The sequence below is a fragment of the Acipenser ruthenus genome, chromosome 27 (genome assembly GCF_902713425.1).
Source record: "Acipenser ruthenus chromosome 27, fAciRut3.2 maternal haplotype, whole genome shotgun sequence".
NCBI lineage: Eukaryota > Metazoa > Chordata > Actinopteri > Acipenseriformes > Acipenseridae > Acipenser > Acipenser ruthenus.
The window spans coordinates 19,734,411-19,747,047 of record NC_081215.1 but is presented as its reverse complement, the minus strand read 5'-3'; the positions used below and the strand labels follow the sequence as shown (position 1 = coordinate 19,747,047).

At 38.3% G+C, this 12,637-nt stretch overlaps 1 protein-coding gene across 13 annotated transcripts in view; it reads right to left on the bottom strand.

The window, feature by feature from the left end:
• The window catches only part of LOC117432044 (pleckstrin homology domain-containing family A member 7-like), a 113,216-nt gene that overhangs the window by 12,650 nt on the left and 87,929 nt on the right, over positions 1–12,637 (bottom strand). For 6 of the 13 annotated variants that reach the window (XM_059001800.1, XM_059001805.1, XM_059001804.1 and 3 more), the window contains 11 exons: positions 11,720–12,257; positions 10,484–10,567; positions 8,490–8,543; positions 6,671–6,751; positions 5,262–5,330; positions 2,023–2,103; positions 1,613–1,762; positions 1,410–1,511; positions 1,056–1,185; positions 474–691; positions 141–332 (listed from right to left, as the gene is read on the bottom strand). In XM_059001800.1, coding sequence (XP_058857783.1) covers positions 141–332; positions 474–691; positions 1,056–1,185; positions 1,410–1,511; positions 1,613–1,762; positions 2,023–2,103; positions 5,262–5,330; positions 6,671–6,751; positions 8,490–8,543; positions 10,484–10,567; positions 11,720–12,257 — 1,699 coding nt within the window. Of the gene's footprint in view, positions 1–140; positions 333–473; positions 692–1,055; positions 1,186–1,409; positions 1,512–1,612; positions 1,763–2,022; positions 2,104–5,261; positions 5,331–6,670; positions 6,752–8,489; positions 8,544–9,862; positions 9,986–10,483; positions 10,568–11,719; positions 12,258–12,637 lie in introns of all 13 variants that reach the window. The other 7 variants (XM_059001802.1, XM_059001803.1, XM_059001801.1 and 4 more) reach the window with 7 other exon arrangements.

Below are 12,637 nucleotides of genomic sequence, written 5' to 3'. Positions count from 1 at the left end.
AGAAACTTCATCAACTGTGTTTCAGCAAGATAATGTAAACGACATGACATAAAAAAAATAACATTTCCATAAGTGAGCACTGATGCCTTAAGAGAGACAGAGCTGCAGCCTGAACAGTAAACAGAACCTAAGACACACACCTTATAGTCCCCGTTCACATACTGCCCGAATTCTCGGTCTTTCTTCCTCTCGTCGGACTGGCGCTTCAGGCCCCGCACCGACGTGTGCCTGATGACTGAAGCCTCTTTGGGAAGGGGAGGTACAGCAGGAGGCTGATCATCAGGGCTGTAGATGTACGGCAAGGGCGGCCTGGGGGGAGCCTCTTCCTCTGCCTGGAAACCACAGAACGTTTTGACACGGTGCAAGTGGGGCTGGCAACAAGCAATTTGTAGAAATTGTTGCGCTGCTATAGCCGACACGGCACCATGGAAAAGCTAGGGAACTATATTTAGGATATTGGAGATTAAACGTACCAGCTTTGGCACAGGTTTAAAGAGTGACTGAGGTTGGAGGTTCTGTAGCTGCAGCATGTGAGGCTGAGGTCTGAGCTGCTTCTGTGGCTGCAGCCTCGTCTCCACTGAAGGACTCAGCTGGGGGCTGCGCTGCATGAACGATCTACTCTCCAGCTCAGAGACACACATGGACAACGAAGGCACTGATAGCGATGACATTGAAGGCACAATTTGTCTTTCTGGGGAGACAAGAGAACATCTAGTAACGATTGCCATGAACAATGAGATCTGTCAATGTATGCATAACGCAGAGCAGCCAACCTTCCAGACATACAAGCACTTCCAGACACTTCTGATTTTGGTTGGAAAAAGGGTGGTTCTTATTCATTCCAATACAGTGCTAAAATGAGAAGTTGGCACCTCTACTGCATAGTGGTAAAAATAATCGGTTGTAGTTTTTGCATGATAGAACTGATAATGTTATACATAACACAATACTAGTTGGAATGCATGGTGTAAGCAATACAGAACTAACTTCATACATCTATCACAAGCAATACAACTTTGTGAAGGTGCTATAGCGCAGCATTCTCAGTCTCTCACCTGGATTTTGAACAGAATCAATGGTAAATTTATAATTGGCTTTACTCGAACTGAGGCCTGCCATCACATCCTCAATCCTCCATAAATCCTTCTGCATTTGTGATTTTTCCTGCTTTAAAGAAGTTGTCAACTGTTAATGCAAAAATAAACACCTTGGTGCTAAAGCAATCTAACGAGTTATCGGTATAAACATCTATTTTTAGTTGATATTCAAACCACACCACTCTAAACCCACAACTACCAGGTATACTTTATAAATAATGTATTTATACTTTTAAAAGCAGCATTATAGAGCAAGTGATAAAATACAGTGGCAGGTCATGATACTACAACCCTATCCTAAGAAATGCAGACCTGAGAGAGAATTGTTCTGTTCATTTGTTCCTGTAGCACTTCTCCCAGCTGGTCAACATCCATTTCCAGCTTCCCATATTCACTCCAGGCATTTTCCATTTCCTGCAAGATACAGTCAGTCAATGTCAGACCGAAAATAACAAAGAACATTTCAGGGTATCACCATGTCGGTGAATCCAACACAATGGTGTTTCGAGGCTTACCGTTGAGATTCTGGATATCTCGGCTCTGATCTGAACCAGGTCCTCTTGCAGAAGTCTTTGTTGGCAGGCTATTTTTTCTGCATGGGCTGGCTGCTCTTTGTACTGCTCCATCTGCCTGTGGGACACGTCTAAAACGGACTCGAGCTTATCCTGTTGGAACAATGGTCACACTCAGGGTTGCTAGTGGCTTGCTGGAGGATTACCCTTTTTTTTCTTAACATCCTAATTTCTGGTAATGACAGTCCAAAAGCATCCTTCTCATCTCCTTCAGGTAGTGCCTATCATCTGTCTCTTTGGGCTGCGCAATCACATAATGTCAAAAGTTCTCGGACTCAGTGACTAGCTGTGTGTACTACAGTCCTACCCATGAAAGTGCTTAAAGATTTCTCAAGACAGATAAAAAAAGCTACCTTGTCTTCCTTCAGTATCCTTATCTTGGCTTCCAGGTCCTGGAGGGTCTTGTCTTGTTCACACAACCGGCTTAACTTTGCCTACAAACAAAAGAACATCTCAACGTGTAGCACGATTCCAAATATTAAAGGGTGTCATTTGAGGACAGGTTACTTTGTAATTTTTAACTGTATTTTAATTTTATTTTATACCAACTATATTGGTATGATAACTGACTCAGAATGTCTAAATGTAATGTATCAAATTACATAAATACAGCTTGTGTTCAAATAAATTAAATTTGGTACTTAATGGTATGTAATTTCAGTAAAAATGCCTAACAATAATACATAAAAACACTATGGCTTTTTGTTAAAGTACAATAAACTAAAGTAATATGCAAGTAATCTTCTACAGTAAATCCAGCATCAATGTTTTTTGTTGTTACTACATATTGTTATATGAGAGTCTTTGGCAGCATTGCCAGATAAATGGCAATGAAACACTTACTATATGTATCAGTACTTTTTCTTTTTACTTGATTTGTACAGTATTATCTGTTAAGAATGTGTTTTTTTGTTATTAGGTTTGAAGTGAGGAAAATATAAGTTTTTTTATTATTTATTTTTCCTTTGCAGTAGGTTGTTACAATTTGTTTCTTTATTTTGAACTTTCTTTACTTAGATTCTGGGTCTTGTTATATTTCTTATATTTTTTATTTATAGGAAGTGGTCTCTTCTGAGCAAAATTATTTATTGATGAAATACTTATTTTTTTATTATTATTATACATCATCCTTCATATTACTTATTTACCATTTGGACATGTATTTAAATGGTGAAACGAAGCAATGTTATCACAGAAAACCAACACTTCAAACTTTGTTTACCTTTGAAAAAATAAAAATAAGTATCAAAGATCAAACTGAAAAATTAAAGCAGCTAAAATAGAAATCCCTTGACATATTTTTTTCTCTTTAAATTGAAAGCTGAAAAATACATTTGCTATTTGATGTTATTTCAAGCGGCTGGCTATCTGTGTGCGGATTAGATCCTCCCATTAGCCAATCCTGACTGGGATACAGTGGAGGCAGTCGTACGTATGCTGGGATGAAACTCGGTATAAACATTATTTAACATAAATGATTGGGAGCATTGGATTTGGGGGACATATGTAAGAGTCGCTTTTTGTACATTTGTCTGCATGTCACACGTTTACACTACATGCACCTGGAGAACCTCTGATCTGATTTTGATGAAGCCGGATGTACACATTCTTAAGCACAGTATGAGAGTTACACAATCTGGGGACATATTAAAGTGCATGTACATCTGTTTACAGATATCAATCAATCAATCTATTTTATATAGCACCTTTCATAGTGGACCACCATCACAAAGCGCTTTACAAGATGCAGTAACAATACTTTAAATATAGAGAAATGCATAATACATGATATACAGTAAAAAAACATTTATAATACATTAAATAGTGAAAAATGCATAATACATGAAATAGTAGCAACAACACAGCAGCTAATAGCAGATATCTGGCTTAAAGAGCATGGAAAGCAAGAGAGAACAGGTGGGTCTTGAGAGTTGATTTAAAGCGAGCGACGGTGGGAGCATCACACACCAAAGCTGGGAGAAAGTTCCAGAGAGTCAGAGCCATGAAGCTAAACAAGCGTTCTCCAAGTGTGGTGCACTTTTGCTTGGGGATAACAAGCAGACCAGAGTCGGAGGACCTCAGCTTGCGGGCAGGGACATAGCGGGTCAGCAGGTTGAGGAGGTACTCGAGACCTGTGTGATGAAGGGCATTCTAGGTGAGCAGGAGAGTTTTGAAAATAATCCTGAACTTTACAGGTAGCCAGTGCAGCTGGGCAAGACGGGGGGTGATGTGATCATGTTTTTTACATCTGATAAGGATCCTGGCAGCGGCATTCTGGACTAGTTGCAGTCGGTTTATGGTGCGTGCCGGGTGACCACCATATAGAGAGTTGCAGTAGTCGAGTCGAGAGGAGACAAATGCATGACAAAGTATCTCCGCATCCGTGAGGGAAAAGGTAGGGATGGACTTTGGAGATGTTTCGAAGATGGTAGAAGGAAGATTTGACCACGGAGGAGATGTGGGCATCAAAGGAGAGGTTGCTGTCAAGAAGTACACCAAAGCTTCGTACTGTTGGGGAAGGCAGCAGCAGACAGTTTCCAAGGTTCAGGGCAGCTATACTGAGATTCTTAAGATGAGTTTTAGATCCTACTAGATGGAGTTCAGATTTGCTGATGTTCAGCTGAAGAAAATTGGCAGACATCCAGGCCTCGATGTCTTGAATGCAAGCCGAGAGCCGGACCATGGCAGAGGGGCTTCCAGGGTCGAGTTTTAAGAAGAGCTGGGTGTCGTCAGCATAGGAGTGAAACATGAGGCTGTGTTTGTGGATGAGGTGACCTGACGGAAGCATGTAAATATTGAAGAGAAGGGGCCCAAGAACAGATCCTTGGGGATAGTATCCTGGGAATACCATCTTGGGAATATGATGCAAATTTGAGCACATTTGTTGCTTTGTTTGTAATGCAACCGGCATGATAGGTCAATACAGTGAGTGGTATCTGGAGCAGTTTATTTTATATGATAGATGTTGATTAAAGCTCTCTTGTAATACACCAGGCATTGCTGGCAAACATTTAAAAGAATCAGATTATTTTAAATCCTTCTAATGTATTTCTATTATTATTCTTTCTGCAATAACAGACAACATTATTTTATTCTGTTTCACAATGTTTATCTGTAGCAGCATATTTGCAAATACAGCTATGGCCAAAGATTTTGCATCATCCTAGAATTTTAGGATTGAGACATAATAAAAAAAATAAAATAAAAAATGATATGAACATGATGTTGAATAAAAGATCAAAATTATTTAATCAAAGAAACTACAAAATTATATTGTAAAAGTCTATCGGAAGCCACAATAGTAGTACTTACTACTTGTTAGACTTTGAAATGTCACATTTTTTTCGTTTTCTGTTAAGTATATGGAAAACTACAAAGCGGTATGTAATTCAATATGTTAGGTAACATTATTGAGCAGGTTTTATTTGACTTTATGAAGCAAAATTTGATACAATTCTGTAGGGTGATGCAATACTTTTGGCCACAGCTGTACATTAAAATGGAAGCAATACATCTTAGAAATTAGCAAAGGTATTCCACTTGAATCCATTTTGCTTTACATTAGTTAAACTGTACCGTATTTCATACTTACATCCACATCACTTTCAGCAATTCTAACAGGTTTTGCAGATCTGTCTTTAAAGGAATCACGCCCTGACACCTTGGGAAACAAGGGAACACAAATATTAACCTAATTTTAATTATTTCTCAAAACAAAATACTAGAGCAGAGTCCAATTAAATACAACCACAGACTTGCATGACATTAGAATAAAACCCTTGAACGGGCAACGCATGTATTCAGTAATGAGGTTGCTGGAAATACTACAACAATAAGGTATGCAATACACAAAATGGAGCAAAAGCCAATACAAAGGAACTCAAGAAGGGCTTTCAAAATGATGCTTAGATAAAAGGTTTATATTGATATCCACCCAACTATAATAAAATAAAAAACATAGCAGCACTAAAGTGACAATGGATGTCAGTAGTGCAACTTTGATCTAATCCAAGTCTTCTGTAAATCATAGAAATTTGAAAAAAAAAAGCCATTTTTATTTATGAAATACAAGTCGTATTTTATCTCCTTAAAATGTTGACAGATTGTGAATATCACATGAGTTTAGTGGCACTGTGATTTTTTGTTTGAGGGGTGTAATCCACCTATCAGTGTTTTACCTCAGAGTGAATTTATCATTTCAGTGTAAATGTTAGATTGGAGACAGCAAATACTGACAGAAAAGCTTTCCCACATACTACCTAAAACCTAACAGCTGAGACCTTTTTTTCAACCCCACCTGCTGGACATTTTACACATTACACTGAAATTTCTCCTGTCGACACTCCCCTTATTAAAAACACTGGCAGGGTGTAAATGCTGTCCCATCTCCCCCCCAAAAAAAATCCCCAGTGATGTCATTGCATGTTTAATGGTGGTGATTCATTGAAGGTAACTTTAGAAATTATTTTTCAAAATCTTTGAATTAAAAACAAGATGGCATTAATTAAATGTTTATGTTCACACACTGAAACAAGATCTGTCATATCCGTGTGCACTTTTGTTATTTTTGTTTTAATAATACATTTCAAGGAGACTCCTACACATTAACTCAGACACTCAAACAAGCACTGGAACAGTACACAGACTGATACCCTGTATACCAATATGCAAGAGCAAATGTACATAAAAAGAATGTTATGCTCTTATTACTAACTAATACAAATGCCCACATTAGTCCAATGCTTAGCACATGCACTATCGTGTCTTCTTAAATAGCAAGAATATTCAAAATGCAACTCAATACAACACACTTAAACACAATGCCATTATGCACAGAAAGAGCCAACAACATATTTTACCCACAAGAAGCTGTGTAATTGTGCCGAGATATCAATTAAGACCTCAGACAGTTATGTGCTGTAAAAATGCATCACGGTTTCCAGTAAGCAATGAAATGGTCACACATTTTTTTTTTTTTTTTTTTTTTGCAAACATCCTTACGTTTAAACAGGGCCGTAAACCTTGTGCAGAGTTGTGTAACACATTGTGAACCATGATGATCAAAGGTTCAATATTTCTAATCTGTTTCAAACAAAAATAGAAACATCTAGTTATAAAAGACAGTGGATTCTATTCAATTGATCTAAATATAGCTCAATTTAAAAACAATAAAACAAGATCCTCACTGGCTTTATACATTGTTTTACAGACATGCTCACATGCAGTTATTCACTTGATTGTCTTAACCTTGGTACAAATGGGACTTAATTTAATGATTTAGTTCCTCTTCTGTTTAGATCGATTGAAGACTCCAGTGTCATGCATTTTGTTCTTATAGTAGTCCAAGGACTGTAAAATTTATGATATTGTAAGAGTTCAAAATGACAAATCACATAATTGTGACTTTTTTATTCTATATAAATATATACAAAGTCTGCTGGCCACATTGCAATGCTGCTGTGGAAATTCACAGGTCATAAGACAGTCACCTATACACTATGTTATTTCTAGAACTATTTGATATGGGCAAAATTGGTTCCTTCATAGTGAGAACATTAAAAGCCACAGGAAAATGGAAATTTCGCAAAGACACACAACACATGATAGATCACATCCTTCAGATTTTGTTTTCTTTTGTTTGGCAAAGTGGACAACAAACTTTATAATGAGCCAGTATACTGGGTGATTCAAGAATGAGCAATGGACCCTGGGAAGAAATCATTATTACAAAACATGTCTATTTCATTTCAGGTTTACAGGTAGATAGTCATGGCTGACATGACTATTTACAGTGTTGATGATCATTTGGACTTTGTGTTTCTGTACTGTTTAAGAATCCACCTAAACTACAACTTTGTAATGTGTGAGCCATACTTATAGGTATAATGCATGAGCACAAATGTAAATGAGCGAGACAGCACTGCATTCATTTTTTGTGTCTACATTATAACATACTGTAACTGAACATGTTTTTAGCATCTTTTTGTGTTTATTGATATTTAAATAAATGAAATACTGAAATGTTAAAGGGCTGTTCTATCATAACCCTTTCCATCTTACATTAAATAGTTTTATGATGGAAACATGACGCAAGAATGGGGTAATCTGAAATTGTGGGATATCAAGTTTTTTCACACCTAAATGAAACATTCATAATGCTTACTATTAGTAGTTACTCAATGTATCATAAATCACAAGCTTCAGCTTTAGGGAAAATAAGCTATTTATCATGAGAAAGTGTTACAGGCCACTGGCAGTATACAGTTTATTACATAAATAGGTTGTTATAATCTGATATAAATGTACTGTCTAAGCCTCTGAATTTAGAAACATAATTGTGCTTCAATAAATAAATACATTAATGAATTCATTAAATTGAATTACTAATTTGAGGCAGGTTATCCGTAGGTATTATACATCTGTAAATGGTAGGTTGCCTGTTCAGGAACCTTTGCTCATTTACCTGTGTACACAACATTCACCAGCTCTAAGACTTCTCTGTATCCAAAGCTACAAAACTCAAAGTGTTCCTATTAAACAACTTACACCCAAAGCTGTTATTGTGTTAGTTTTGAAACAGGGACACTACCAGTAATTTTGTTTGTATTTGCTCTAGGCTACTTTTTTCCACCAGAGGGCCCCGGACTACTCAGTCTATCATGAAAGATGGAACTAGACCTCTAGAGAAATAAGTATTGCATCTACCCTAGAAGTAGAAAGAATATGAGAGAGAGAAGACTACAAGTGAGTAACACATAGTTAGGAAGAGGAAGAGAGATGGAGAGGAGGAGGAGTGGCATTGAAAAACGCCAGGTCCCACCTTCAAGTCTAGATACTCCAGGTCCTTCTTCAGTTGCATGTAAGTATCATCAGCCTTCAGTGAGGGGTGAAAAACAAATCAAATAAAACCAGCTGCAATAATGTAGAGTCAAATGCAGTTTTAGAATCGGTGCTAGCATGGGTGATGTTGAGTACTACTTTTATATACAGTTTTTAGGTAAGCTTTTTTTGGTTGTTTTTAAAGAAAAGGGAAAATTCATTATTCAGCGATGCTTAAAAGTGTCTTGCATCATTAAACGATCATCAGCATGGGGGAAATTACAGAATATTGCATCATTTATCGCAGCTTATAATGCAAATCTTATTTTAGCATACCAGCAGCATCAGAGATCCCTGATGTTTGAGTTATATAAAGAAGTATTATGAACAATAAACAATGTGGCTTTCTTAACCTAGCTGTAGAAAGATATAAAACTGAAAGACAATAGGGTTTCTTATATATACCAAATGTCTAATCAAGTCAAATAGAATGGATAGCATATGTGACTTTTTTCTGTGGTTAAACCCGTTATTGCAGTCTCATTACATAGGCAGTTTTCTATTTCCCTACAGTAATGACAAACAGATGTGCCTGTAAGAAGACCCCACAGTATGGTCACAGCAATGACATTTTTATAAATCCCATCGCATAGCACAGCAGCAAAGTAGGGTGAAAGAACAGTGGCGGCAGTGGCGACTGTGGTAAAGCTTTGTCAGCACAGCTTTCTCCAGCATGAACACCTTGGGTGTGCCGCCATGCTCCTTCAGCGCGCCAGCAACAGATTCATAAAGTGATAATGTGGGTGACTGCAGACTGGCATGACATTATATGTACACAAAGACATAATCCTTTAAAAAACTAAATTTACTCCCAGTATGACCTTAATACCTTATTATCACCTTACACGTTCAAATTAACTGTATGAAGCTGAAGTGAGATTTTAATTATAGGAATGGGGCTGTTTTCACAACTGTTGTTTTGAACATCCCTTGCATATACGCATGTATGTAATTTGCCCTACTAGAGCACACGGATTTCTAAAGGCAATCTTGCCAAATTTCCTCACTTCTTTTCGTTCTGTTCTGCATTTGTTGCATAAATGGCAAGCAGAAGTACAGTGTCTGTACCACTTTAGCCACAAAAGGACCCAAGTAGAGAATATCCAGCAATCAAAGCAAATAAAGTGACGGTCATGAAGGCACAGCAGCACACAACAAACATACCATAAAGCCACAAGCATTGCTGTTTAACAAATGAAAATACATGGAAAAACATATACATTGCACAATCGAATTAAAACTCCAGGGAGCACGGAACAAGCAACACCACGATGCGTACAAATGCCACAGCAGATGAGCCAATCAGCAGCTGACCTGGAGAGTGGATTTGATTGACCCATTATGCTGCTGCAGATGGACAAGAGTGTCATTTCGCACACTTGCCATCTTAGCTTGATGTCTCCTTAACTGAATAAGAAGCAAGGTCAGCTCCTCCGGCTGCAGATAGTTAGAGGTGTCAGAAAAACAGAGGAAGCAGTGTTTACAAGGTAAAGCTTTTTATTAACATAAAGGTCTTCTGACATTTCAATCCGCAACATTTCACTGAGGGAGTTGGCTGGGCAGGTTCACATCACTGCCACTCAAGTGAAAGAAAGTGTTTGAGTGATTGTCTGTGTCTACAGAGTATGACACTCAGTTCAGTACTAGAAACTTAAATGGGATTGTATGTGTGTGTGGCCTTGTTAGTGTTCACTGGATTCCCAGCTCACATACTCTTAATACGAGTAAAGCTGTGGAAAATAACACTTTAAAAGGTCCTTGTAGTGTCTATTACTGCTATGTGAAGACAAGCTTTTACTGTAAGTTTAATTTAAAAGACTATGAAATCAAACAGAGTATATATCAGTATATTGTTAAATATTGTGCATTTTTTAATGCATTTTTCATACCACCAAACTGTACTGTTAATATTTACAAAACTTTTAAGATCCTTACCGTTTTCCCATGCAAACTAGGAGCGCTCACTGTGTGTGTCATGTAGCCCATTGGTGGCATGGAGCGTCTGTCAGCATGTGTTGTCTGAAGACAGAAAGTATATGTTAGAAGGTAATGTTTTGGCCTTTGCTTGTTTTATATGACTTTTTAAATCTTGAGCTGCTCTTTCTGGTACAGTTTTACTCCCTGTGTCAGACTGACTGACATGGTCTAGGAATGATGACACGGGAAGTGAAACGGAACCAGGAAAAAGGAAGTGTGGTGCTAGTGTGGTGCTTTAAAAAGCTGTATACAACTAATTAAGGTTAAAAAATAGCCAAGAAGAAAATTTATTTCAAAGCCTTAGTTAAAGCCTTCCTTTAATGAAACTGTAAAAAAGCAGACTAATTATTTTTTAACCATAAATAATTAAAAGAAATAAGCTAATGTTCAAAGTTTGAAGAATATCATACTTCAAAGTCTCATTATAAAATAATGACTGCAGTGGATTATTATTTATTTCAACAGTGATATTGAATTATTACTGGAGATTTTCTTCAATACTTTTAATTGCCAAAAGGCTTTGTTTATTTGACATTTTTTACTGTACATACAGAAGCACTAAAGTAGGACTAGCACTGAGCCTGAGCATCGCTCAGAGCCCTGGTTCCTTGAAGGACACAAACAACAAGAGATTTAATTAGTTACACATAAATTATCTTAAACCTCCTCTCTTAAAATAACATTTGTTTGCTACAAGCAAAAGTAGCTACACAAGGCTATCGGAACTATTCCCATTTCTATATTTTTCTGCTGCATAATAGATTTTTATTTAAATTTTACATCAGAAGAAACAAAGTCTGCCTATGGGTCCCATCTTGCTCGGAGCATATTTTACTATAGTTACTAATAATCCACACTCTGAGGGAATTCCATAGAGGTATAGGATGAAAAAAATGATTAAACCAGAAACCAGAATTAAACACTAATTAAAGCTTCAATTGTTAGTAGAAACAGCTCCAACACCCTGTTCATACAATACCTAAAGAAATGGGCCTAATGCTCAATTTAAAAAACAAATGAAGTGATCAGTATATACCAGACACAAAATTAACTGATTTATTAATATATACCTGTTACACAGCTTCCATCATACAAAACCTGTTTTATCCCTCTCCCAGTGACCCCCCCCCCGCCCCGCCCCGCCCCGCCCCGCCCCGCCCCGCCCCGCCCCGCCCCGCCCCGCCAAGCTCTTACCTTTGAAACTTGAGCGCGTATCCTGCCTGGTGAACCAGATGCAGGGAAGTCAGCAGTCGACCTCTCGCCAACAGGCTTAACTGTAACCCTCTCTGCAGGAGTGTGAGGTCTCCGTGGCGACAAGGCCTTTGGTGGTGGTCCCGGTGGGGGGATGTCAGAGGGAGAAGGTGGCACCGAAATAGACCGAGGGGCCTCTAATGAAACCTTTAGGGCACTGGAGTCGACATAGTCTGGAGCACCTGTGTATATGGGGGCAGTGGGGCTGCCGTGTTTGAACTGCTGTCTTTGCTGCCACTCATAGAGCTGCCACACAGTGCCCTCCTTGTGGGCCTTGCGCTCTTCGTTGGACATGCGGAAGTGGCTCACCCGGTCATGGGCGTATTTGTAATCGCTTGGCAGGTTGCGAGACTCCGGAGGGGGGCTGCTCGGTGGCTGCCAGGAGTTCTTTGGCAAAGTCTGGTAGTTCTCAGTGCTCAGCTGGGGCTGGCTGGTAGGAGTTCTCCGAGAAAGAGTTTGTTCGGATGCTGGAAGGCTGGAACTGGAATCAATTTGATAGCAGTTAAAGCCCTGTTGTGTAAACCTCATTAATCCCCTTTGAGTAATTCTAATAAATCAGACTGTTGGCCAAATTACTACATACAACTAGTTGTCATTTGGCCAAAACCATAAACATGTTTTGTCACTTAGTTAAATTCCTGGCTTGACAGAATAACTGTAACACAATACTATACTTAACATATCCAACACTTAACACCCACTGATGGTCATTTAAAAACGCTGTACATTCTGCATGGCAGCACTTTCTGTCCTATCCCTGCAGACTTATATTCACTATGAGATCCCTCTGGTTTTTTTTACATTTCACCTCTGACTGTGATTTTCAATCTTCATTTTTGAAGTGAAATGACATTTTTAATG